The sequence below is a fragment of the Herpailurus yagouaroundi genome, unplaced genomic scaffold (genome assembly GCF_014898765.1).
Source record: "Herpailurus yagouaroundi ecotype Mexico unplaced genomic scaffold, PumYag 545, whole genome shotgun sequence".
NCBI classification, from domain to species: domain Eukaryota; kingdom Metazoa; phylum Chordata; class Mammalia; order Carnivora; family Felidae; genus Herpailurus; species Herpailurus yagouaroundi.
Genome location: NW_024412762.1, coordinates 1,142,189 through 1,170,076, shown reverse-complemented (window position 1 = coordinate 1,170,076; position 27,888 = coordinate 1,142,189). Strand labels below are relative to the sequence as shown.

At 53.4% G+C, this 27,888-nt stretch overlaps 1 protein-coding gene and 1 long non-coding RNA gene across 6 annotated transcripts in view; both read right to left on the bottom strand.

The window, feature by feature from the left end:
* Positions 1-23,941, bottom strand: part of TANGO2 (transport and golgi organization 2 homolog) — a 36,909-nt gene extending 12,968 nt beyond the window's left edge. For 2 of the 5 annotated variants that reach the window (XM_040465121.1, XM_040465123.1), the window contains exons 1-2: positions 11,762-11,858; positions 2,907-2,995 (exon numbers count right to left, since the gene is read on the bottom strand). In XM_040465121.1, coding sequence (XP_040321055.1) covers positions 2,907-2,995; positions 11,762-11,817 — 145 coding nt within the window. In that variant the 5' untranslated portion in view covers positions 11,818-11,858. Of the gene's footprint in view, positions 1-2,906; positions 3,002-11,761; positions 11,859-23,575; positions 23,601-23,915 lie in introns of those variants that run through there. The other 3 variants (XM_040465124.1, XM_040465122.1, XM_040465125.1) reach the window with 3 other exon arrangements.
* LOC121023317 (uncharacterized) lies at positions 3,558-7,692 on the bottom strand. Its single transcript, XR_005787344.1, has 2 exons — positions 6,697-7,692; positions 3,558-6,485 (listed from the first exon to the last, which is right to left on the bottom strand). It is a non-coding gene; the product is annotated as an uncharacterized LOC121023317 (long non-coding RNA).
* Positions 23,942-27,888: the final 3,947 nt, after the last annotated feature.

Below are 27,888 nucleotides of genomic sequence, written 5' to 3'. Positions count from 1 at the left end.
AAACCAAACCAAAAAGTAGGAAAACATTTAAAGAAAAATGTGTAACACCTAAAGACTAAAAACCACAGAGCAGCGCTGAGAGAAGTCAAGCAGCTCTAATTAAAAGAGAAAAATATGTCCTGTTCTTCAACCAAAGACTCAATATTGGTAAGATGACAGTTCTCTCCAAATGACTAAAAGAGTCAACAGAACTGAAATTCAAATTCCAGCAAGCTTTCTGTTTTATAGAAATTACTACACTGACTCTAAAATTTATGTGCATACACAAAGAAGTCAGGATGGATAAAGAAGTTCTGAGATAGAACAAAGCCGGAGGACTTAATCCTACCTAATTTCAAAACTTGCTTAAAAAGCTGCAGTAATCAAGACAGTGTGGCATCGGCATCAAGACAGAGGAACAGATCAATGGGACATAAGAGAGTCTAGAATAGACCCACACACATGTGTTCAACCAAGTTGCCCTAGGAATGCAACAGATGAAAGAATATCTATTCAATAAATAAGACTAGAAGAACTGGGGAAATGTAGTAGGAGATAGGAACCTCAAACCCTACCTCACACCATGTACAAAAATGTAAGACGGGGCACCTGAGTGGCTCAGTTGGTTAAGCGTCTGAATCTCTCTTTTTTTTTTTTTTTCCAACGTTTATTTATTTTTGGGACAGAGAGAGACAGAGCATGAACGGGGGAGGGGCAGAGAGAGAGGGAGACACAGAATCGGAAACAGGCTCCAGGCTCTGAGCCATCAGCCCAGAGCCCGACGCGGGGCTCGAACTCACGGACCGCGAGATCGTGACCTGGCTGAAGTCGGACGCTTAACCGACTGCGCCACCCAGGCGCCCCAAGCGTCTGAATCTCGATTTCGGATCAGGTCATGATCTCAGGGTAGTGAGATACAGCCCCGTGTTGGGTTCCATGTTGAGCCTGGAGCCTGGTTGGGACTCTCTTTCTCCCTTTCTCTCTGCCCCTTCCATACGCGTGTGCATGTGCTCTTTCTCTCTCTCAAGATAAATAAATAAGCATTAAAAAAAAGTGCCATCAGGGCCTCGTCCCCCTCACCCCCCCCCCGCCCCACTACAGCCTCCCAATCATGCCCTGCAACAGCGACATGCACAGCCTGCCCCATCTCCATGACCCCTCCCATTCCATCCTAGCCCAGGAATGGCCAGCATGGTACTGGCCAGGCCCACAGGTTCCCCTCAGAACCTCATCACATAGCCCCTCAGGCCTGCCCCTTCCCTTCTGGGAGAGCCGTGGTTGGCCCAGCTGAGGACCCCACACACAAGCCACCCCCTTCACCCAGATTACTGTGCTGCGGTGCCTAGAGCTTACATACAAGGGTCTCCTTGCCAGTCCCAGCCCACCCCTCAGTTCACATGTCTCCTGTGCAGCTTCTGATGAGGCCAAGACACAGCCCAGAACCCCAGCCTCTTCTCCCTCTTGCACTCAGTGAGTGGAGCCTCCTTCACAGACTCACAACAACTTTCCCCACCACCTGCCAGACTTCCTGTCCACAACACTGCCCTGCCTTAGTCTCCCCACTCCTGTCCTCCCACATGGCACCAGGACAATCCAGCCTGGGCAGGGTTTTCCTCACACAACCACCTGACCAGTCTACACAGGAGGCCTTCCATGGAAGTTCCACAGTCAAGCTTTTAAAAATTTTTTAAGGTTTTTAAAACTTTTCAAGTTTTTTTTTTTTTTTTTAATGTTTATTTACTTATTTTGAGAGAGAGAAAGAGAAAGAGAGAATACCAAGCAGGCTTTGGGTTGTCAGCCATGAGCCCATTGTAGGGCTCAAATTCATGAACCGTGAGATCATGACCTGAGCCAAAGAGTAGGATGCTTAACCAAATGAGCCAACCCAAGTGCTCCCAGTCGAGCTTTTAGCTACCGCAGGCAAAGCAGGGCACACACAGCTTCCCCAGGCCTCTGAGGCCACCCACTCAGCCCACTGGGCACCTGAGCATCCCTGTCAGCTCTGCCAGGCTCTCTTGTGCTTCCCTGATGCCTGGCTCACAGACAGATGGACCCCTGGCCTGGCCAACACCTGTCCACATCTTTCTAAGTAGACCCCTGCCCGCCCCATGGGCAGGAACTGCACTCTCTCTAAGGGGCTCAGGGAGGCTGCCACCTGGACTGGCAGGAGACATGACAGTTACCTCCATGACAACTCCTCAGGCAGTTCCCATCTGAATATGCCCCAACCAAGCCTCTACTCCCCAAATTCAGGCCAGTTCTGGAGCAAGGGGTGCTGGTGTGTAAACAGAAATGAGTGCAGGTGTGGGGCACCTGGGTGGCTCAGTCAGTTAAGCGTCCTACCTCGGCTCAGGTCATGATCTCGTGGTTTGTGAGTTTGAGCCTCATATCAGGCTCGGTGCTGACAGCTCGGAGCCTGGAGCCTGCTTCAAATTCTGTGTCTCCCTCAATCTCTGCCCCTATCCCACTTGCACACACACACTCTTTCTCTCTCAAAAATGAAAAAACATTAAAAAATTTAAAAAACAAAAAACAAAAACATGCAGGCATAAGCGCAGTCATACAAGCACACACACACACACAACTATGATGCTTCATAGAGTGATTGAGTGTGAACCTGCATTTCATACAAACCCAACCATATGCCCACAGTGAAAAGATGAATCCAAATAAAACCAACTGATCCTTCCAGCTACTTTTGTGGGAATCCACAACACATGAAACCATGTGGACAGTGCTGGGTAAACAGTTCTGGGGCTGCTTGCCCCAATGCTGGCCTCAGACCCCAAACTGGGAGCTTGCCCCATGAGTGTCCACTTACTCATTCCACATTTATACTCAGAAGCAGCACCAGGAACAGATAAAACCACTTGGGGGCGCCTACTTTCTGCCATGTTATGGCCACCCCCCTGAGAGGAAAAACTCACCACTGAGGACCTCATTGTTGTTCCCCCAGAAGTCTGCTAACTTGGATGGTCTGTGGTAAAATTCATCCCTGTTGGCCGCCAGGATGAGCCTGAAAGAGAAAGGATGACTAAGGGTCTCAGGGGAAAACAGAAAAGCCATGTTTTATTTCTCCTGTTAACAAAGAATTTGCCTCAGTAGCAACATAGGCAAGTCCCAGCGAGGACAGGAACCCTCAGGAGGCAGAGGTCAGTGACGGCACCAGACAGGGCTGTTTCCTAGGGAGCCTCTGGCCAAGACTGTGCCCCAGGGCCCTGCCAAAGAAACAAGCAGATGCTGGGTGAAGGTACGTATCCCATCTCACCCTGCATATTCCTACCCACCCAAAAAGGGGGCCACAAGATCAGGGCCTGCGCGGGGGAGGGCTCTGAGCAGCTGGCACCAAGCATGTCCCAGGTGCTCAGGTGGCAGAGGTACTCCCCCTCTGTCCATGTGTTCCTTCCCCTGAGGCCACCCCCAGTGAGCCCGTGAACTTCCTGGAAGTGTAAGCATGCCTCTCAGAAGGGCCCTGGGGAAGCGTGTAGCCGGCAGCCAAGTGCAGGAGCTCTGGAAGCTGCTGTTCTGTGTTCTGGGGTGTTTGGGGAAAGGAAGCGCATAACGTACGGATTTCTGCGTTTCTCTAGATTTTTGCATTATGAATCAAACAAGTATTTTGTGGGCAAGTAGAAAAGATGTCCATGTTTTCAAAAGAGTTCTAGTTTCAAGGTGAGAAAACAAAGTTTCTAATCGGCTTTGCCATTTTAAATATAATAAGGCCATAGACAGTGACTGAATGGAAGGGGTCCACCCCTGCTACATCCATGAGACCTCTGGGTCTAGGAAGTGACTGCCAAAGGGTCCTGAACACCATGGGCAGGTGCACAGAGGACGTGGAGCCAGGAGCTATGGCTTGGCAGCCTGTCGCCATGCTGGGGTTAATATGTGGTCAGATCCTAAAAAGTTTCCAAAAATAATTTTTGATTTTAATCTTAGATTTTTATGAACATTTGCTTGTGGTGAAATGTGAGTTAACAAAGAACTTCATAAAACTGAAAGTGAAACTTGCACTGGCACCACAGCCCAGGACCACAGATGTGCCTTCATCCTGTGCACAGAGGGTGAGCACCCAACTCTGCACCTCCACAAGCACCAACATGGCCAAGGACTATGGATGGCCATCAAACCCTCTGGGTCTGCCCTGGGAGTCTCACCACCTTAAAGACACCTGTCTGGCCTGCGATAGCTCTCTATCCCGACACAGTGGTCCAGGTCTCAGGGATAGGCCCCTGCGGGGGGGAGGTCACTGTCCCTGATACGAACCCCAGCCACCCATAGAACAATCTTCTGTAGCTCCACATGCCAGACCCCAGCCCCCGGCTGAGGCAGTCAGCCTTAGGGAGAAGCCAGCTGGGCCCAGACCCCTACCTCCTGCCACATCTACTCTGTCCCTTTCTTCTGGGACTGAATTTCAGATCCGACCTGGCTGGCACTGCTCCCACAGGTTGCTTCTGTGGGCCGGGCATCCCACCAACCCCTGTGGGTGGAGGTTGTTTCATGTGGTCAGGAAACAGTGTTCTCCTTCAGACACCCAGCACCCCTCCTCTGCTCACTCATCCCGATACCTGTGGGGAGAGGGGGCTGCAGAGGCCAGGAGGCTGGGAGGCCAGGAAGGCAGAACCTGAATTAAGACTGGTGATGTTGGCTTCTGGTTCTGATTCTTACGTAAGTCTCCAGAAAAGGAAAAATTGAGGGGAAAAAAAAAAAAAGCTGACTGAGCAGAACCTTCTGTCCTATGATTCTCAATTCCTATTTTTAAACATGGAGCAGTGACATGCATTTGTTATTAACTAGAAATATTAACTGCTGGGTTATTTTTGTCGCAAGAGTCGCTATTTAGCTGAATTTCTAGTGGTTTGCTGGGGATTTCATTAAATACCTAATTCGGAAACATGTGGGTGTGATGAGTACCCACATCAAGGCTCCAAGTAAGAGAAAGTATTCCCTCACTCACCACTTCTGGGTACTTCAATACCAATAAAAGTCTATCTGTGCCATAGCACCCAGGGGCAGGGCACAGGCCAACCACAGTCAGGGGCTCTGAGGACAGCAAGTCACCCATGGCTTTGTTTTGTTCTAATAACTGAAACTGCTAATTATTCATCACCAATGGGCACTCCTCACCCTGCTACTGAGGGTGTCTATGCATCACCTGGGTGTGGGTCTGTGCCCCATCTGAGAGGTGGGTCTGTGTCCCACCTGAGGGGGTAAGTCTGCGTACTATCTGGGGGAGTGAGTCTACACACCATCTGGGGGGATGAGTCTGTGTATCATCTGGGGTTAGTGTGCACCATCTGGGATGATGGAGTCGGCTCACCATCTTGAAGGGGGGGTGTCTGTGCACCATCTGGGATGGTAGAGTCTACACACCATCTGGGGGGTGAGTCAGTGCACCATCTGGGGGAGGGGTGTGTACCATCTGGGGGGTGAGTTGTGCACCTCTAGAAGCTGAGTCAGTATACCATCTGGGGTGGGCCTATGCACCATCTGGTGGCGGGGGGTGAGTCTGTGCACCATTTGGGGACAGTTTAGTGTCAGGTAGCAGTTGCATGGGCCCATGGCCTAGTGATGTCACCAGCAGTGACATGGAAGCCCCCAGAAGGATGTGACAGCTCACCCAGCAGCCCCTACAGTCTGGAGCCAATAAAGGGAATTAGCTCTGGAGTCTAAACAAACATTTTGATAAAGATGGTCGTTAGGTGATAGCCAGGACGGTGTTACCTGATCAGGAGTGTACTGGTTTTCTATGTGGCCTAACAAATTGCCAAACATTGCAGCTTAGAGCAACACCTACTTCTTATCTTAGTCTGCAGTCAGGAGTGCAGGCCAGGCTGTGCTGGGTACTCTGCTCAGGGCCCCCTGAAGTGGCACTCGAGGTGCCACCTGGCAGGGTCTCACTGAGGCTTGGCATCCTCCTTACGTTCCTGAGGTTACTGGAGAATTCCCATCCTTGGCTGGGGTCACACTCAACTCCTGGAGGCCACCCCCGGTTCCCAGCCATGGGCCCCACCAAGCATGGCAGCTAACCTCTTCAGGAGGGGCCTGGTCCCACTTGGGGGCTCTCCTGACTGGGTCAGGCCCATCCAGGATCGCTCTCGTTTGATGAACTCCAAGTCAACTGATTAGGGACTTGTATTACATTGGCCAAATCCCTTCACATTTAGCCCCATGGTCCCACACACAACTACGGGAACAGATGACACAGGTATGTATGCAGGGGCAGAAATCTTGGTGGCCATCAGCCTGCCACAAGGGTTATGGGAGCTCCCATTTTACTTTGTATAGCTTGTAGGGTATGACTTTTTTTTGAAAGAGGACATACCCCTTTACAATCAGGGAAATAACTGGAATCCCATGGGAATACAGCTGCCTCTATGGAGTAAGGTCACTTGGGACCCTGGGGCAAGGCTGCAGCCCACACAAAACTTCTAAGTCAGCATCTTATAGGCTGCTAACATAATTTCTTATCTGTTATGCTCCCTGCTGGAGTGCTGCAGATATTGGTACTAAAATTAAAAACAAGCAGAACCAACAGACACTCAGACAATCCTCACACTGGGTAACTGTCACCAAAAAATGGAGGTTCTAAGTGGCAGGTAACAACAGGCATGGAAGGCAGAGGCTGGGACCACCCAGGGGAATCACACCCCTGCGCAGGGGTCATGATGCACCATGCCAGGGGTGACCCCAGGAGAGAGTGACACTCAAGGAGCCCACCTTTCCAGGGCCAGCTCAGCACCAAGAAGACAGACAGGAAGGCCCAAGGGCTCTTGGAGGGTCATGCCAGGGAAGTGCCTGGAGGGGAGGGACCAGTGGAAATTGATATGGGGACGGCTGCCACCTCTGGAGGGATGGGCATCCCCAACAGCGAGATGCAGTGACATGGCGGATGGGAGATGTAGACCATGGGATCCATGACACCAGGGCCCAGCCCAGTATCAGGCCTGGAGATGTTCTGCAGAAGGTGCCATGCTCACATTCACTCCCTGAGCACGTGCTGCGCTGGCTCCCCCCTCCCTTCCCGGGCCCCCTGAGAGCCACTCAGCAACAGACTATAACTGCTACATCTGGGCAGACAGATCACAAGATACATGCTGTGCAATGGGCCACACTTTCTCTTGTGGGAAAACAGGATATGGTGCTTGAATGAGGCCCAAGAGAAGAAGAGATGCTTCAGGAGCCACATCTTTCACAACAGGCCAGCAAAGTGGCAACATCACTGGGTCAGTCCTAGGAGGGCATGACAGGGACAGGCTCGTCTTCCAGAGACTGACTTCTGGGAAGCCAGAAAACACATTCCCATGAGATCAGCATCTGGCAACGGCAGAGCCATGGATGACACTGCCCACAGCATCAAAAGTGAGGATGTTTCAGTCTTTTCTGTAGGGCAGAGAGGAAACGTTTAAGTTAATATTTATATATGCAGTTGACCGCTGAACACAGGGGTTAGAGGCATCAACTTCCCTCCCTGCACAGTCAAAAATCCACATATAACTTTCGACTCCACCAAAACTTGACTGCTACTGGCCTACTGTTCACCACAAACCTCACCAATTACGTAAACAGTTGATTCACATATATTTTATATGCTATGTGTATTACATACCATATTCTTAGTATAAAGTAAGCTACCTAAAATAAAGGAGCACACGACTCTTGATCTAGGGGTAATAAGTTCGAGTCCCACATTGGGTGTAGAGATTACTTTAAAAAAAAAAAATTAAAATCTTAAGGGCACCTGGGTGGCTCAGTAGGTTAAGTATCCGACTTTGGCTCAGGTCATGATCTCACAGTTTGTGAGTTCAAGCTCCGCGTCAGGCTCTGTGCTGACAGCTCAGAGCCTGGAGCCTGTTTCGGATTCTGTGTCTCCCTCTCTCTCTCTGCCCCTCCCCCACTCATGCTCTGTCTCTCTCAAAAATAAATAAACATTAAAAAATTTTTTTTCAATTAAGAATCTTAAAAATAATTATAAGGAACAGAAAATACATTTACAGTATTGTACTTTAAAAAATCTGCATGTAAGTAGACCTACACAGTTCAAATCCATGTTGTTTAAAGGTCAACTTTATATGGCAATGATGGCCACCATTCCAGCTATGAAAGTCCCCTTTGGGGCACCTGAGTGGCTCAGTCAGTTGAACATCTGATTTCAGCTCAGGTAATGATCTCCCAGTTCATAAGATCGAGCCCCATGCTGGGCTCTGCACTGACAGCATGGATCCTGCTTCTCTCTCCCCCCTCTCTGCCCCTCCCCCGCTCATGCACACTTTCTCTCAAAATAAATAAATAAATAAATACTTAAAAAAAAAAGTCCCGGGGCGCCTGGGTGGCGCAGTTGGTTAAGCGTCCGACTTCAGCCAGGTCACGATCTCGCGGTCTGTGAGTTCGAGCCCCGCATCAGGCTCTGGGCTGATGGCTCGGAGCCTGGAGCCTGTTTCCGATTCTGTGTCTCCCTCTCTCTCTGCCCCTCCCCCATTCATGCTCTGTCTCTCTCTGTCCCAAAAATAAATAAATGTTGAAAAAAATTAAAAAAAAAAAAAGTCCCCTCTACAATCATCTGACCTTGGAGCAACACTGACTTCAGGGATGAGCTTAACCCACAAATAAAAACAGGTACTTCCCATTACACTGAGGGTCAAGAGGCTACTGAACACGTGATGACATTGAGGATGCCCAAGAGAGCACATGGAGCACAGGGTCTTCAATGGGTCCCAGCCCTGTGTACCAGCTTTATGGGCAGTAGAGTCCAAGCGGATGGTGGCACTAGCACCTGGCTTGTCTGGCTTGGCGCAAAAGGACTTGGTCTGGACAGCACTCAACGATGACACACTGTGAAGACATAACTCTGCCACCAAACAGGACACGGGCTGACATGGCTTGGGAAGCCTATTGCATGGCCATCAAAGATACTTGAGGTAATCAATTTGGCAGTTCTTCAGAAAGTCAAATACAGACTTGCCATATGATCCAGCAATTCTGCTTCTGGGTACATACACAAAAAAAATGGAAAGCAGGACTCGAACAGACACTTGAATGCTAATCTTCACGGCAGCATTACAGCCAAGAAGTGAAAATAGTCCAAGTGTCCATCAACGGATGAATGGATAAAAATATAGTCCATGCATACAATGGGCTGTTACTCACCCGTAAGAAGGAAGGAGATTCTGACAATACTACACCAGGGATGGACCTTGAGGACACTATGCCACGTCAAACAAGCCAGTCACAAAAAAATATTATGATTCCACTAACGAGGTCCCCAGAATAGTCCAGGTCATAGAGACAGAAATTAGAACTGTGGTTGTTAGGAGCTGGTGGGAACAATGGAAAGTTAGTGTTCAGTGGAGACAGAGTTTCATCTGGGGACAATGAAGGGTTCTGGAGATGGACGGTGGGGATGCTTGCACAATAATGTGAATGTGTTTAATGCCACTGTGCTGGACACTTGTAAATGGTTAGAACAGCACACACTCCCATTCCTGCCAGTTAGTAGATGGGTGTAAGATGAAGACACAGCAGCGGATGTTAAGGCGGCAGGCAGAGGCTGGTGCATCCCAGGCCAGGACAGGGATGGCTAAAGCAGGAGGGAGCCCAAGTAAGGGTCAATGGGGCAGGCCCTGCTGGCCCAGATGGCTCCTGGCAGCACTGCATAGCCAGGATCTCCCCACCACGCTGATGGCCCCAGAGCCTGGCCTGCTCCCCATTTCACTGCAGGCACCGGGAGCCCCTCTGTAATCTCTGATGAGCCTAGGCTTGGCTCACCAGGTGTCTCTTCACTGGCCCTGCTGCAGTGTACCTCCCGAGGCAGCCTCCTCCTTGCTCCTCCCATCCTTTTCTCACATCACAAACGTACAGAGGCGCAGATACCAAGGGCCTGCAGCCCACCCATTCTCATGGGCCAGACAGCCCCACAGCAAGAACAGGACCAGCCACCAGAAGCCCCTATTGCCCTCCCGCAACAGGGAAAACACCAAGTGTATTTGGTCAGTCACCAGAGGCGGCATATATAGTTTTTGGCTTAGAGCTTTGAAATACACTGGAAAGAAACACTGAGGCCATCTTGAATCACAACCCATGAATCACTATGAGGAGAGGTCTTAGCAGTGATGCACAGGTCCTGAGCAAAAGCAAGAGACCTCCTTCCTCCTCCCACACTTGCAGGAGATTGGAGGTAACCTTCGGAAACAGCATATCTAGTGAGGCTGCCCCTAAATCTAGAAGTAATGATATAGCCAGCAACAGACGCAGTAGCTGTCAGACTGCTATCAAAATGTGTGAGAAATTCTGCATTTGTCAGGTGGAAGGAGAGTCATTTTATCAGTGTGTAAGAGTTCATGTGAGCATAGAAGGGCACACATGAAACCTCAGTAGCAAGGGGGTAGATTGTGTCAGTTATCCATTTATTATGTCTCAGACCCAAATTTGCCCTTCATTTTCTCCTCATGATAAAGGAGCTGAACTTTGTGGCTAGTATCATATTAGGTTTTATCAGTAGAGGGCACTGGAGAGACACCGCAAGTGGAGAGGTTTCTTTTCCTGGATGCAATGTGCTTCCTCGGGACATTCCCGCAACATGTGTGGCTTCCCTAAGATCAGTCCGGATACACTTGTGGCTTCCCGCATGCACCCAGTGGCCAGCGCCTTCCCCCAGCATCCTCTTGCAACAGTTGCCAGCACCCTAGAGGGCAGACTCCTAGCAAGTTCTGCTGCCCGTGGCACCCCAGAGATTACTTTGTTATCTAGTGTGCCATGGCTGTGCCCCCAGCAAGGTCTGAATCTCAGCCTGGGGGCGAGGACAGGGCTCTGCCCAGGGTATTCCAATCCTGTTACAGTTAATAATTCTGTCTGTTACACTTCCCTGCTTAAATCACTGCACCTGGATCCCACCCACTGCATCCTGACTCATACAGCTCATGCTGCTGGGGGCTAATCAGGGTCAGCTCCAGGACTCTGGCCTGGCCCCTCTGTCCACTCCTCTGCATGAAGGAAACACTGGATACTCTTCATTCCCCAGCCCCTGGCCTGGAATGAGTTTCATTCAGCACAGTTAGGCAGCATGGTGTCTGTGTAATTCTGCATGGTGACTCAAATCTGAGAAGTTAGTCAAAATCGTTCAAATAATTCCTGGTACAGATTTTAAAACAATGAACACTTCCCAGGCAACTGTACTAGTGATCAGTTTTCAATGTCACTTTTGGCTGTAGGCTACCTCTCAGCCTCAGCCTGGATAAACTTGGATGGATTCCCACTGGGGTGACCTGGGAGATGGAGAGGCACCATCCAGAGCCCAGGGTCATGGGGAGGAGCAGGGAGAACTGGATCACGTCTCGCCCCTCTCTGGCCTCAGTTCCCCACCTCCTCTGCTGGTCCCCCAGCTTCCCCACCACCCCCCCCCATCCTCATTCCCCAGCTCAGGACTGACAGACCCTACGTGTTAGCACCAGCACCCACACTTCCCACTGGCAACACAGACCAGCCAGTCCAAACTGGGCTCTTAGTCGTCATCTTGCCAGCTCTGTTGCCCCTGGTGCCCCTACAGAGACCACAGAACTGCACTCCCACCTGGCCCCCATTGCTCCTCTGTCCTACCTGCACAGTGACTGTTAGCAAAGTCTCAGCACCTCTGCACGTCAGTTCAGAGCTCCTACCAGCAAGGGGTATTCTCTGCTGTGCCCCACACTGAGTGACCACTGTTGGACAGGACAGGCCCAGGCTGTAGAGCCAGTCCCTACCCAGGCACTATGCCAAACAGAGGACAGCAGACACAGAGCAAGGGGGTTACCTGTAAGCATTTTTGGAAACAGGGCGAGGATCAAACTTAAAGAAGATGATGCACATGGGTCCCTGAGAGCAGCTTTGTTCACACGGGGCCACACAGTCTGTGAAAAAAGGAAAAAAAATGCATTGAGTAAATGGAGACAACAGAACACTGCCCCCTCCCGAATCTGCAATGCTCCCTGGCCCAGAACAGAACCACCTCTGTGATATCCCTGACCCTCACCGACATGGCAGAACCACGTGCCAGACACTGTGACACTCACCAGCACTACATAACCATCTCCTTAAATGTTCACACATATCAGCACAGGCCAGACTGTCCCCTGATGCCTACAATGCTCACTGGCCCTTGACACACCACAGGAGAGTGGCCATGGCAGCAAGAACAAGAACCATGTGTGTGGGGGGGGGGGGGGGGGGGACGGGGGCAGCAGGTGGGTACCCTCCCACACCACACCTGAGTGGCTTTGTGGTTTGCTCCATGCCCACCACCCAGATTGATCCATCCTAGCCCCTGGAAATGGCACCAATTCCAGCCCCCCAGCCCCTCAAGGCAGGGCTGTATCATATCTAATCGGCCTGGGGATGCTCTGCAGCAGTGACCACAGCAGGCCCTCAGCACATGCCCTCATGACAGCACATACAGAGCCAGGGGCCCCAGAGGCCCCAGAGGACCCTGCACACCCCATGTAAGCAGGTGCAGACAAGAGGCAAAGCACATGTGCTGGTGATATGGACATGCATCCAGGTGCTGGGGAGTGGGGACTCAGTGCATACCTTTGCACACACAGGCCCTGTGCCTGGGGACCTCTAGCACCAGCAGGTCTTTTCCCAAACGAAGCTGAGAACAGAGATGAGATCCTGAGGCCACTGACCTGGGATGAGGCGACTTTGAGGGTCTCTAGTCCTGTATGTGTGCATGAGCCAGGACACCACTCCAGGGCAGAGCCAGCTCCTACAGCCATGAAATGGATAGCAAAGAGGCTGCATAGATGCCCTGACCAAAAAGATGTCCCAAAAGAACCTCACGGGCAAGTATGTGCATGTATGTGAGGCCTGAAGGTCTGTGCACATGTGTAAGTATAAGGACATGTCTGTGTATGTGTGCTTCTGCACGTCTGCATGTGTGTGTGTGACTGTATGCATGTGTGTGTCTAGAGGAGGCAACTGAGCTCCAAGCACGTTAGCCTGGGGTGCCCTAGGATTGGGGAGGGTCTGTGCAGTAGCCTGTCCCCCAAGAGTATTAAGCACACAGTGCCTACTAGAGCAAGGTCTGGGCTCTGCCCTGGGTGGGAGAGGGATCACACCTGTAAAGAAGGTCTATGAGTTGGTCCCCAGCTCATAGAGAAGATGGAATGAGATACCCAGACACTGCCCATCCTCGCTCCAGGTTTCAACACAAACCATGAACACTCTGCCTCTCCTGCCCCTCTGCCCCCAAGCCTTGGAGCAGCCACACAGGGGAGGGGACCAGCCTGCTGTGAGGGACACAGGCACAGTCCGCCCCCCAGCATGGGAGCAGCAGGAGTAGGCCAAGGATGGCTCCAGCTCACTGCCCCAAGCTAGGGTCCCTTCCATCCATACACAACAGTTCCAAGAGAAGCCTACCCCAGCCGTGGGGGTGGGTAGGAACTGAAGAGAGCTTAGAGCCCCTCTCTGATGCCCATGCAATTGCTCCCAGTTCTTGGGTCTGTGAAGTAAAACATTTTCTGTTTCAGGACTCACAGAAGGAAGTTCCCACCACACCAATCCTGCCATCGAAGCTGTGGCAGCACCCAAGAGTGGGAGGGTGGGTGGACAGGTGGCAAGGGAGCTGGTGACAGAACACAGAATAGCCAAGGAGGGGCCAAAGCCTGAGGCTGGCACTATGGACACAACCACAGCTCAGAGCCACCTGTAGGTCTTCGTGTGGATGACACCATGTCCCTACCTCTCCATTCATTTCTGCTTACTGGTCTGGCAGGGATGGGAAGTGAGGGGAGGGAGTCAGGGAGAAAGGATCCACTCTGCTAGCCACCACTGGCTCCCACAGGCCCTCGAGGGACCCCCACAACTCAGCCCCAAGTTCCTCCCTGTCCCCAAAGGTACGGACATTGGTGATGCCTCAGGGGAACAATCCCTATCTTCAGCAAAGCCCTTGGCTGTGCAGGTGAGACGTCACCATGGTGACCAGTGCCACTGCAGAAGTGCAGGATGCTGGGAGATGAACAGCTATGTGAGATGGGCTGCTGGCCACTGGCCCCCACAGGACAGAGCCAAAGGCAGTGCCTGATGTGGAAGAGGGCCCCGAGTTGACAGGAGCAGGCTGGGTTCCCACCCCTGGGTGCCCTGGTAGTGCCCACTAGGGCCATCATCCTAGGGTCACCTGATATAATACTGGTGGGCAGGCTGTTGGGACTGACCCTTGTAGCAAAAACAACTCAAAATGCTTAAAACAATATGCAAAAATCTTAAAAGCAGCCAAGAACTAACAAAGTCATGCAGGATTTAGGCAATATCTCAGAGAACATGAAGACCCAGAGAGGAAAGAAAGCAGAGTACCCTGGCTATGATTCCTGTCCTGAGGCACTGGTCCATCTGGGCAAACCAGACTCTGGTGACCACGGAGCTAAGTGAGACCAAAGACAAGGCCCAGGGCTGCCCCAAGATGGTAATGAAGTAGGAAACCCACCCCCTCCCTCCACCCCGTCAGGGTGAAGCTGGGCCCCTGAAAGGCAATGCTCCTAGGGTAAGGATGGACTATATCCACCGCCACCCCAAGGGGCCACAGGGACAGCACACAGAAGTGGAGAGAATCCCTGAGAAGCCACATGAGCACAGCCAGTCTGCACTGGGGGTCCAGGGATCCTCATGCCAAGACTTGGTTTGAGTGGCTCCTGCATGGGTAAGTGCCCTCAGGCACCTGGCAAGCCAAAGTTCTCATCTTCACGCTAGACCTCCAAGAAGGCTCACAAATCATTTCAAGGACAAAGAGAAGGACAGTCAGAAAGAACCACATAATGAAACAAAGCACCATAAGTAAGAGCCAGCAGAAAGTGATCCCCACATGTCTAGTAAACCAACCATGCTCTGACTGCAGAAAAAGCTTGAGAATATTTGCAGCAAAAGTACATGAGACAGAGTAAATCAGGAGGTTCACAAAGCACTGGAGAGGACTTTGAGAATCAGAAGCTATAGTAACCATGAATTAAAACTCAGCAATGGGGGCACCCGGGTGGCTCAGTCGGTTAAGTGCCTAACTCTTGACTTTGGCTCAGGGCATGATCTCACCATTTGTGAGTTTAAGCCCCTCATCGGGCTCTGTGCTGACAGCGCAGAGCCTGCTTGGGATTCTCTCTCTCCCTCTTTCTGTCCCTCCCCTGTGCGCTCTCTGTCTCTCTGTCTCTCTCTCTCAAAATAAATAAACTTAAAAAAAAAAAAAAAACAAAAAAACCTCAGCAGTGGGTTCTAAATTAGCAGATTAGACACAGCTAATGAGACAGACCGACTTGTCCAGAACGCAGTACAGGGAGGTAGGAAGCATGTGGCACCTCCTGGGGTCCTAAGTGTCCCACCTGCCACATGGCTATAGCCCAGCACCGAAGACGTAGGCCTTCTCACCCCCAAGGAGCTGGTCTCTCCCACAAATGAGAATTCTCCTGGTAAGGAGGCCAACTGGCACTGTCTATGGCAACCAGACCAACCATGGTCAGTGGGGGAAACCCTGCCAGCCCATCACTTCTGAAATCCCACCGACCAGAAGCCCCAAGACAGAGGGCTGTTCTGAGGGCTGCTCCCCCAGGGACATGCTGCCCCACCAGGGACATGCAGCTCTGGGTTGTCAGAAGAGGTCATCATGTTGGCCTTGGCCTGCTGTGCACCTCTCTGGGCTGTGTGCCCAGTTACTGAGCAAGGCCACTGGCCGGGAGCAGCTCTGGCTACTGAAGCTCACAAGCCAGAAGCAGAGCCCTCCAACTTGGCTGTAGGACCTCACCATCCTAGCCAGCCTGTGTGGGTGGCAGACCAGCCCTCCAGACAGCGGTAGTGGGGAGGGCTCTGAGGTTGGAGGAAAGGCCACTGATGAGTCTCCAGGCAGCCTGGCGCCAGAGTTGTGGGCACAAAGCCCAGGGCTGCGGCCTCGATGAAGACGTGGTCATTGGGAGGGAAGGACCAGAGGAAAGCCAGCCCCTGGGGAGGGGACCATCAGGAACTGCCTTTCTCTCCAATCCCTCACCCCCCACTCAAGCCAGGCCCGCTGCCCACCGGCCCCACCCCTTCGCGGCTTCACTTCCCACCATGCCAGCACCCTCCTTCACCTGGGCAGGTCCCATGGGTGCAAGGCCCTTTTCCCAGCACGCCCCCACCCAGGCCCTGATGAAATGCTACCTGACACTCTGTTTGTTGGGCCACCTTCAGGGCTGACTTTCCGGGCTCCCAGAGCAAGCTCTGGAGACAGCCACCACGGGCTGAACACAGGATAGGTGGGAGGCTGGAACCGCCAACAGTGGCAAACAGTATCCTGCCCCCGTTGCTGTATGCCTGCCTGCCTGGCAGCTTGGGACACTAAGAAAACACTGCTCTCCACTTTCCACAGTTCTGAGGCTGGCACCGTGGGAAAGGGAGGGGGAAGGGCTTCAATAGACCCCACCATGCCAGGTGGGGCTGGGGCTCATCCATGCTAGGTGGTTTCTCTGCTTGTTTTGGGGAGCTTACCCTCAAAGGACACCAGAGCTGGTAAAATGTGTAAGGGAGGGTGGTGTCCTGGGCAGAAGCATGCCTGGGCTCAATGACATCCTCACCCCACTGGTCCCCACCTCTATGAGGCATGCAAGCCCAAGACTTCATGGAGTATCTGGATGCCCATGGAAGCCCATAAGCCAAGGCTCACCCCAGAGAGCCAGGGCCAGCCCACAGCTGGAGGAAGAGACAGGCAGGAGGGTGCTGGGGGGATCCGATTAGGAGCCTTGCCCATGTGCCTTGGCAACCTTGGGGTAGCCATCTGATGCTGTACTCAGAGGGAAGGAGAAGGCACATGTGGGGTGCTGGAATCAAGTGGGCCTCCTGACCCTGCACATGTTCCCAGGAAGGCCCCCAGAAGGCCAGACACCTCCAGCACTGCACATCCCCACTGCCCTGGCACATCCACAACCCCCTCCACCCAGCCACATCACAGAAATGCTCAGAAACCGGCATGCCCACTGCAGTGGCCCTGGTGGGCTCACCATTCTCCCAGTGGTCGACCCACCCCAGGGCCTGAGAAGCCCCTGGGAAAGCTAGTGATCGGTGACAAAAAAAGTCACCATGTCCACACACGGTCCCACTGGGGCTGCTGTCTCACTCAAGGGTACAGCCGGGCCTCAGAGCTGCCCACAGGGATGGAAGATCCCAGACAGTGGCCCAGGCCGTGCAGGGGAAGCCACATGAGCAATGGGGCTAGAGAGTGAAGCTTGTCAGGTGGCCAACTGTCCTGACAAGTGTCCAAGATACCTGCATGGCACAGTGGCTGGCGGGGGTGGGAACAAATCATTTCATGCTAATTGTGTGCACTGGAAGAGACACTTACTATGGCCTGGACTGTTCTGTAAAGAAAACCACGGGGCTGGGCCCCACTGGCGAAGAGGTGGCATCAGCAGTCAGTTGCTCAAGCTCCATGCCTCTGGAGCATCCTCACCACGGGTTCCTAGCGACGCCACATTCCACAGCTCACACAGACTCTCCTCACTGCACACAGCAACCAGGCAATCTTTGTCATAACCAAGATTTCACATAAAAATCTGTGAGCATAGCTAAGACAACTCTGTTGTACAAAACTACCCAGGACTTTTCTGGCATTAAATAGGGCTCAGCATAAAGTCCTGCAGCAAACAGAAAGGCTGCAGCTCTGGAAGTACGTTCTCTAATGCCATCCGACAAAGGCCCCCAGCCCAGGGACTGAGACTCAGGCCAAGCAGGCGCATGAGGCTGTACTGAGAGCAGCACACCCACCGCCCGCCTCACACCTACCCATTCAGCCTCGGCCTCCTGCTGTGTCCTTGGCCTGCCTAGAAACAGCCCTGTGGAAGGAAGCACCATGTCCCCTGGGGTGACAGCCTGCGGGTGCACCTCTGCCCCGTCTTCCACTGGGAGCCTGGGCGGATCCAAGGTAAGCACCTGTGCAGCACAGGCCTGCGCTCTCTGCACACCCCTGGAGCCCCTCAGCACGCCTGAGCCCCAGCCTGAAGGACCTACAAGGTGTGAGGCAAAAGCAAGTTTACTTCAAACCAAAGCCAAGGGCTTCCCCTTTCTCTCTGAAAAACCTAGAGGAAGTCTTCCCAGGTCATAACTCCTGCTTTCCTCTGCCCTAACCACTTGAGAATTCTGCAAAACCGGAAGAATGGGTCATGAGTTCGGCACCAGTTATTCTTAGCACACGGTGCTGGCTGCAAAGCACGGAAGCTTTCCAGGCACTCCCGGCCCATCTGCTGATAAGGCTTTCGAGAGTTCTCTGCATGCTCCATTCTGCCTGCTCACCTGCTGCCTCTGAAACCTGCCTTCTCCAGCTGAGGCCTCCTTCTTCCTCCCCTGCCTCCCAGGGAAACCAACAGCACTATCCTAATGGCCAAGTTCAGCCAGGTAAACTCCCTCTTTCAGAAGAACCAGGCTCCTCAGTTGAGTCAAGCCCCAAACCTCACTCCACGTGGCATCTAACAAGAGCATGACAAGAAAACAACTCAAGCAGGCAGGCAGATAGCCTGGCCAAAGATGGGCCAGGGCCACATGCCAAGAGATGTAGTGACGGCTGCAGTGGCTCAGGTGAGGGCTATGTGGGGACAAGGTCTGGCACCTGGACTGACCAATGGTGAAGATCTATTTCCCTGGCCAGGGAGGGCAGGTCAGCAACCTCATGGAGGCTCACTGGGAGAGTAGGCAAGAGGGGCCTAGGGCCACATTGATAGGACCTCACTGTCACTGCCAGCCCAGACGGGGAAGGACCTGGCACGGGGATGGGACAGACCTCAGTACTGCTGGGTCGCCCATCTCCCTCTTATGTATTCCTGATGCCACACAGCCGCCAGTCCCACACTGCCTGGGGGCTAATGGGCATCACACACTGACTGTGCCAGCCACTCACCCCACACCCACCAGCATCCTCTCCTCCAGCATTTGCACCAAGGCTTGCTCCCTTCCCTTCCTCCTGTCCCACCTGTCCTCCTACATCTGCTGCCCTCTCATCCATCCCCAGCCCAAGGCTCCATGACCCCTGCAGCCACAACCAGCAGCTCCCATGGACCAGCGGAGTCTATGATTGTGGTTCCCACAGCCAGGTTACCCAGGAGCACACTCTCATCTGGAAAGTTTCCAAGCATACACATTCTACAAGAGCCCCATATCTGGTCAGCTATATGCTTCCAGATCTTTCTCAGCAAAGTATGGGTGTGCATTGTGGGGTTACCCTGACGTCCTGTCTTCCTGCTGACTGGCCGTGCAGACCTGTCCTCACCGAGGGGCAATAACCCCCAGCCTGCTAGCTGCTGCACAGCTTTCCCAGGGGACATGTGCCTTCACTCTACCTCTTGGCTCTGCCCGGTGTTTCGGTCCCATCAAGTTTCTACCCCCTGCAGAATGCCACAGGGGAGCCGTGTGCACATGCTCTGCAAATGGGTTGAAGAGGGTACAGAGACCCAGGAGGCAGAATGGCCAGTGAGAGGATGATGCTCTTAGGTGAGCCCAACTCCCTCCAAATATCCGGCACAGGTACCATCTGCTGTGCAAGGGGAGTGTCCTGACCAGCACCACAACCTGCCATGGCAGCCTTCCTCAGGGTGGCAGGAAACACCCTCACCATGGTTTCCCTGCAAATCCCAGGGGTTGTGCATCTTACAGCCACCTGCACGCCTTTGTCCACAAATCACCAATTTGGGTACAGGATCCTGGGCTTTTACTGCGCAATCTGTAGTGAGGTACACGTGGTGTGGGCAGGCTCACAACCTGTCTACTCCAGGAGCTGCAAATATTTTCTCCCCATACTGCCCTGCCTCATAGCCTTGCCTGTGGCACTGCCTATCGGAAACAGTGTGTTACTTTACCACAAGTTTTCCCACTCCTACTACAGAGCAGCAACCCTCCCTGTCCCCAAGTTAGAGCCCATTTCCCTGGGCTTCATTGTGTGGTTGTATTTTGGCTTAGTTCTCAGGTCAGCCTGTGGTCTGCTCTGGTGGGTGCTGTGCGGTATGGACCCCCTTGCCTCCCAGCTACTGGGCGTCCATCCGGTCCATGCTGGGCTTCCTACCTCAGCCATACCCAGACACCCAGTCCCAGGTCTCTGCAGGGCCCTGTCATTCATGAGGCCTCTCAGCTTTGGCACATGCTCTGGTATCTGTCTGGAGGACAAGTCTCCCTCTTGGCTAGTCACTGAATTTTCTAAAACTCTAACAAATTGTGCTGGGCCATGCCCCACCCCTGCTTACCACACCTGGCACTGTGCGTGTGCCAGTGTCCAGGAAGTGACACAAGCGAGCCCCATGGCAGACAGCACACTGCTCAGCACTTGTACAGAAACCAGAAATAAGACTCATCCATTAGGACAGAAGTCAGGGCAGGGCCACCTGGTCTGGGGGACAAGAGGGGACACAGGGGACATTGGGGTACTGGCATAGCTTCTTGACATGGATGCTAATGGTATGGCTGGGCCCACTGTACAACCCATGGAGGTGCTCATTTAAAGCACATGCGCTCTTACAGGCAGGCTGGCGTGGGGAGGAATTCCGGAAAGGCTGAAGAAGAGGCTGTTTGTTTATGAGAGACTGGGCAAGAGTGGACCTGGCCCTGGCTCAAACCCTTCAAAGCAGGACCCATTGCAGCTGAGCTGCTGTGAGTTCCACATGACACACAACCCACCTGAGCAGAGAGCAAAGCCACACCTGACAACCGGGGTGCCAGAGGAGGGGAGCCTAAGCCCTCCGTGGGATCACTTTCCTTTGTCAATTAAAAAGGCCAACAGGGGGGCGCCTGGGTGGCTCAGTCGGTTAGGCAGCCGACTTCGGCTCAGGTCATGATCTCGCGGTCCGTGAGTTCGAGCCCCGCGTCGGGCTCTGTGCTGACAGCTCGGAGCCTGGAGCCTGTTTCGGATTCTGTGTCTCCCTCTCTCTCTGACCCTCCCCCGTTCATGCTCTGTCTCTCTCTGTCTCAAAAATAAATAAATGTTAAAAAAAAAAAAAAAAAAAGGCCAACAGGCCTCTGGACGACATGCTAGGCCAGAATGCAGCAAACGATGACAGGAATGCACATGAATGAATGGGAAGGTATTCTGGCCTCAACAGAGCCGGGGGGGCCTAGACACTCGGAAAACTGAGGCTTCCGATTCACATCACATCAATCTCCTACCAGGCTGGCTGCATACGTTAAGGCTTTGCACAGAGGTTACCTGGACCCAAGAATCTGCAGCCCCATTTCACTCTGCCAAGCACTTTACACGTTTTGGGATAATTTTTAAGGCAAGACAGCCTGACTGTTTTTCTTTAGAGCATGCAGAGGACAGGGGCCCTCCGGCTTCACACGGCAGGGCTGAGGAGCCAGACACCTCATCCTCGCCCCATGCGGCCCAGGCTATCACTGTGGCAGCCCCCAGGGCCAGAGCTGGAAAGCATCCACTGCTCTTTTCGCATGATGCGTAATGTCTTCCCAGCAGCTGCCAGCAGAGGAGGTAAACACACATGGGAACACAGTGTTGCTGTTCTGGGGGCCTTGGCTGAGAAAGCCCTGACGTCTGTAAATATTCTGAGCAGCGGCCCACTGCAACATACCCCCCCGCCACCAGCACGCCAGCCCAGCTCAGCTCAGCAACTGAGACTCTACAATCTATGCTTTGTCGTTCTGGTTGAGTGGCATTTCACCGTGACAAATTTTCCACAGGGATACTCTCTCCTAAGATCTCCACGATGCTTAGGGAGCACTAATTCAACCCCACACCAAGTGTCACTGTCCCTGCATTTCAAAGGAGTGACACACATGAGGGGAACAATGAATATTACAGAAAGCCCTGGACACAGGACAGCCCCTGTACCTTAACCCTTCCTGGCTTCCCCACAAGCCAGGGGCCAGCCCAGCCTCACAGTGGCCCCACTGCCCCCATGCTTAATAAAGGACAAAGGAGTATTCCCACTAACCCCTCAAAAGATCAAAAGAGGGTGAAAGCAAGCACTTAAAATTAGTGTGATCCTGAAATCTTTCACACATGTACCCTGAGTGTCAGTAGCCACCAAGAGATGGTGGATGGCTCTTTTTACTTTTAAGTGTATATATATCATTTTTGCAAATCTAAAAAAGAAAAGTTGAGAGAGATTAAAAAAAAAAAAAAAAAAAAAGGCTGCACTGATAACCTGGAAAGTCAGCTCAGTGTCCTGAGGCAACCTTGTTTTCATGGAACCCATCACCCAACCCCCATGGCCTGGACCAACAGATTCCATGGTGCTGCCCTCACGAACAGACATGTCACCAAAGGATGGACTCGGTTCTCACACATCTGGTGTGTCAATGACAAGTGTGGCACCACTTCTAAAAGCCCTTCCAGCCTCTCTGCCATAGGCCATTTAACTCCAGACATACTCTGGAGGCCCCTCACTTCTCCACAGAAATCCTCAGAATTAGCAGGCTGAGAAATAGCCTCCATGCACAGGCACCAAGGATGCCTTCAGAGAGCTCGCCCTCTGGTGCAGAAGCCAGACACAAGAACGAGACCCCAAGACATTGCACAATTACATCCACAGTGAAACATAACTAAAAGCCCACAAAATGAGGTCACAAAAGAAGCATAGAGTAGTAACAACAGCTCAGGGACTGGGCAGCCAGGGCAGAGCTGATGGCCAGTTTCCTTCATTCAGGGAAGGCTGTTGTCACCACAATATCCAAGCAGGCAGTGGCAGCAACCCAGTCAGAGTGGCTTGCAGTCTGTGGACACGCCAGTATCATGAAGCCACAGGAATGGGGCTAATGATCAAAGGCCAGATAAGGGGGGCGGGGGCACCAGGGTAGCCCACCCACCACACAGGAGCACTATGATCCTGGAGAGGAGGGGACAGAGGCTCTACTGTGTCCTCCTGCCTCCAGGCCACCAGACAGGTCACCCAAAGCAGGCAGGATCCTGAGACAGTGGCCCAGGTGGAACAGAGGCACTGGAACCTGGCCCTGGCTCTGCGTGACCTTGGAAACACCATCTGCCCCTCAGCCTGAGTTTTCTTCGCTGTGGACAACATCCAATCAATGAAGATTTGCCCAAAAAAGTTGCCCAGAGGATTAACAAGCAAGTTTGAGAAAGCATTCCAAAGTGCTACCAGCTGTAGGCACCCCTTATAGCTGTCATCACATCACATCTGCCTCACGGAAGAAAGCTCTGAGCCTAAACAGCAGCAGCAAAACAGCAGCAGCAAAACAGCAGTCAGCAGGTCAGGAGCAGGACGCCAGGCCAGGCCTGAGCCCAGCATGTGATATCCCTGCTGGAGGAAAAGGGCTGAGGCTCAGGGATTGGTCCAAGGGCAGAAGACTCTGTCTAAAGCTGTGGCCCAGGGGTAGGCCATGAAGCACCTGACACGCTGCAGTCAGGGAAGGGGGTCTGAAAGCCCAGCACCAGGGCTAGCCCCTGCCCTGGGTGCAGCCCTGCCCAGCCCCCACCCCCGAAGCCCTGGGAGATGGTCTGACCAACTCTTCCACCCCAGAAAAGGCGTGTCCAAGCGCAGGGATGACCCAGCACTTGCTGCCTACTCAGACATACATCAGCTGTCACCTGGCTGCCCCGAAGCAGGCCACATGGAGGTGGCACCGTGACTCAGGGCTTCAGAGCTGTCTGAGGGCGTAGCCCACCCACCCTGCAGCGACCACGCAGCTCCCAGCCCAGCCAGTCTCTGCTTCCCTGCAGCGAGACCGGCCCTGCCTTGCCAGTGGACCCGGCTTCCCATTCTGGCGGGGATCACTAGAAACGCCTTCCAGTAACGCATGGGGCGCTTCCTCCGGCTCGGTTTAGTCTCTCAGGACCCGGCGTTGGATTTCCATTCCACGCCTCGGGAAGGGGAAACAGGCAGGGGCGGGGAGGTGAGGCCCCGCCCCTCTCCTCCCTACCGGCGCCCCCGGAGCCCCGCGCCCCCGATCCCGGGCCGGCCCTGCAGGGAGCGGAGTCCGCAGGCCCGGGCCGCCAGCCACGCACTCACCGCCTCCGCCGCCACAGACTTCCGGGTGCCGCGCCCGCGCGCCACCGCCGCCGCTGCCCAGGCCCCGCCCCCCCGCCCTCTGAGCGCCCGCCATTGGGCTGCGCCGTTAGGGGCGGGGCGACATACCGCGACCCGGACCACCGTTGGCTGCGCGCGCTGTCGTTCGGGGTCTGCAGCCCTCCCGGCGTCCCGCCCCCAGGTCTGCGCCAAGCCTCCGGGCTGCGTGGGCGTGTGGTGGCCTCGGGGCCTCCGCGGCTTTCCCAGCCTTCCGGGCGCCCCAGCTTGGAGGACGCCCTCAGGAGGTCGCGCCACTTGCAGCGGCCCGAGAGCATGCCTTCGGGGGCCCATTAGGGACGCGGCCTGAGCTCCAGGGGCCGTAGGTCACCTACCTGCCTGGCGGCCTTCGCTGGAAGCTATAGGAGGATGCCCACTTCCGGACCCACCCCTCAGGCGGGTTCGTGGCTCTGGACCTGGCCACCCCTCCCTTTTCTTTATGGCCCTCAGTTTTGTCTAGCCTCTGCCACTCTGGCCTTTGGCCTCCCTCCCTACTGCAATCCCTTCCACACTCAGGACAAACCCTGGACCAGGCTCTCCAGACCCACCCAGCCACTGTGGTCTCTGAGCCCACCCGGAGGCCGATCTACAGGTCCAGGCCCCAGGATGAAGAGTTGGCCCACCCTGAGCTGTAATGGGTGAGCAAGTGAGCAAGAGGTGGGAAGGGGCACTGACTGGGGGCCCTCCCAACAGGACAGAGGCATTCACTGGACTCTCTGCCTTCTTTGACCTCTGGGCTGTGTCTGGAGCCTGAGTGGGGGGCGGGGGGAGTGGAGAGTGAGAGGCCCAGGGACCAGGGCCTACTCCAAAGTGGGCGCTCAGCAAACTATGACAAGGATGACAGTTACATTAAGGATAATAATGGACACCTGGCTGGCTCAGTCAGTGGCGCATGCAACACTTGACCTCGGGATTGTACCTCTGAGCCCCATGATGGGTGTAGAGATTACTAAATAAAATCTTTTGGGCACCTGGGTGGCTCAGTCAGTTGAGCGTCAGACTCTTGACTTCGGCTCAGGTCATGACCTCACAGTTTCATGAGTTCGAGCTCAGCCTAGGGCTCTGCACTGACAGGGCTGAGCCTGCTTGGGATTCTCACTCTCTCTCTGCCCCTGCCCCACTTGTGCTGTCTCTGTTTCTCTCAAAATAAGCAAACTTTAAAACAATAAACAGGGGCGCCTGGGTGGCACAGTCGGTTAAGCGTCCGACTTCAGCCAGGTCACCATCTCGCAGTCCGTGAGTTCGAGCCCCGCGTCAGGCTCTGGGCTGATGGCTCGGAGCCTGGAGCCTGTTTCTGATTCTGTGTCTCCCTCTCTCTCTGCCCCTCCCCTGTTCATGCTCTGTCTCTCTCTGTCCCAAAAATAAATAAACGTTGAAAAAAAATAAAACAATAAACAAAGTAAAATCTTTTTTTAAAAAAAGGATAATAACAATGTGCTACACCAGGGTCTCAATCCACAGCTGTCATTCCCCTTTTTTACAGATGCAAACACTGAAGATCGGTGCAGTTACCTCACTTAAGGTAAAAAAAAAAAAGAAAAAGAAAAAGAAAAAGAAAAAGATGGCAAGTGTCATTGGCTGGATTAGCTTCCCAGTCCTGTGTGAAGACCTACTGTACTGATCCTGACTCAGAGCACTGATGCCCTGTGGAAAACTGGGGTTTAGAGAAGGAAAGGGCCTGGCTGGTGATCAGCAAAAGCAAGAATTGAACCCAAACCTGTCTGACACACCGAAAGGCCCATTCCAGCCCAACTCTCTGGCCATCTTTTCTGTGTTCTTCCTGGAACCCAACAGAAGCCCTTTACAGCCCTTTACTGAGGACTCCAGACGTCCAAAGACTCATGGCCAGCAGGCAGCAAACCCAGCGTGATGCATGGTCCTCCTTCCCACCATCCAGCAGGAGAATCCTTCTGGGCTGGTGCCAGTGATTTCCCTCAAGGCAGCCAGACCTCGCAGCCCACCCAAGAGATGGTAGTGTTAGACAAGCAAGACTTGGGGCTTAGGCACATGTGACCATGCCCAGGGAGACAGGGCAGCAGCTGCAGACCGGTCTTTCCTAAACACTGGACCACATACCTCAGAGGAGTGGGACACAGAATGGTGCCTTCCCATTGCCAGAAAAAGGGGATGTGGTCATGCATGGGTTGTACAGAGGTTCAAATCCTGGTCTGCCACGGAAGCATATGGCTCTGGGCCAGCCCCACCTCCAGCTACACTTTCCCCATCTAGATGGAGCTATGGCAGGCACTGTGATATTCTTTGTCACCACTGACTCCAGTCTGGACAACATTTGGTGCCAGGGAGCAGATAAGACCAGATAAGATGGGTTGGGGTTGGAAGCTGAACCCTGGGGTCTCAGGACTGGAAAGAGTTCACTGCCACCCCACCTCAGGTGACACACATCCTTAGATGGGGAGCTCACTGCCTTGTTTGGTCACCCTTTCAGTCTCTGAACATTTGTCACTGTTGAGAAGTTCTTCCTGACCTCCAGCTGAAACCTTTTCCCTCTATAGCTTTCCTCACATGTCCCAGGGATGTCTCTAAGCAGATGCCCACCAGCTGGGTGGAGGGGTTGGGAGAGAGGGAGGAGACTGGGTTACTGGTCCCTGTGGCAGTGGTCAAGCACTGGGGCTATCTATCCTGCTTTTGGACTGTTACTGACCCCTACTTGCAGCCTGGGTCATGGTGGGCCCACTGCCAGAGAGTAGCCTTGAGTCCTCTTGGCACTGACACTGTCTACTCTGCTCCCCTGTATATGGCTGGTAATCCAGCTTGGGGTACAGAATCCTGCCTGGAGTGGGAGGCAGGGAGGCAGTCCTCACTTAGGCCAGTTTTGGAGCACAATTCTCCTCTTTGCTCTCTCAAAGGCCTGTCCAGCCCCTCCTGCCACCATCAGCAAGTGTGTGGGAAAGGGGTGGTGCTGGACTACAAGCTCACTATGAGAATAGAGCTCCAGGAGGATCAGAGTCCAATGCCCCTGGGGAGATTTGTAGGACAGCTGGACTAATGAAATCCACTCCTAATGGAAGGAAGAGAACCCCCAAGCCCACAAAGCAGCTGGGTCAGAATGTCATCAGTGATGCAGCTCATAAGATAAGAGCTACCTTGCTCTTAGGGCCCCCTGTGTTCCAGAGAAGGACACTTCATTCTACCTGCTCAGAGCCACAAGTAACATCAGTATGCTAGAGTGTCAAATGTCTCTCACCTCAAGCGTCAACTTTAATTGATTGGTTGTGGCTGCCGGGCTCTAAAAGGCTGTTAGGGTGGATTTACTGTGTGCCAGGGTGTGTGCCAGGTACCACAGGAGGGACCCAATGTTGGTACCAGTGGTGAGTTCTGGCCCTACATCACTTCACTTCCTTTCTTCTGATCAAGCAACTATTGGGTGAACACTCTGGCTTCATGATGTGGGTGGATAAGACATACATGTCTGGTCTCCCCATTAGCACTGTCATGGGCCTGTGACTCCCTGGGTGTCCACTTCCCTGGGTAGACGTGGGGAATATGGTGGGCTGAAAATCTGGTGATTTCCAGGTGTGACCAGGGCTGGAAAGGCTTAGAACTAAGCATGCACAAGAGTCACTGGCCAAGGGGCCATCATATCATGAACTCCCTGAAATAATCCCAATGGGCAGCAACCCCATTGGTTCCTCCTCACACCATAAAGTTAAGAGGAGCTGGCCAAGGATTATGGTCCCATTTGTTGTTATATGTGTGCCTCGTGTCACTGCAGGGAACAGGTGGCTGCTATCTGGCAGAAAAAAAGGCACCTTGTGCTAAACTCTACCCAGGTGGCTGTACCCCACAGTGTTCCTCCAAGACCCCAAGTAGGGTGGAGAAAATGGGACACCAGGAAGTGTTTGTGTGTGTGTGGGGGGGGGTATAACTCCGCCCCACCCCCAGGCCCTGAGCTGTGATT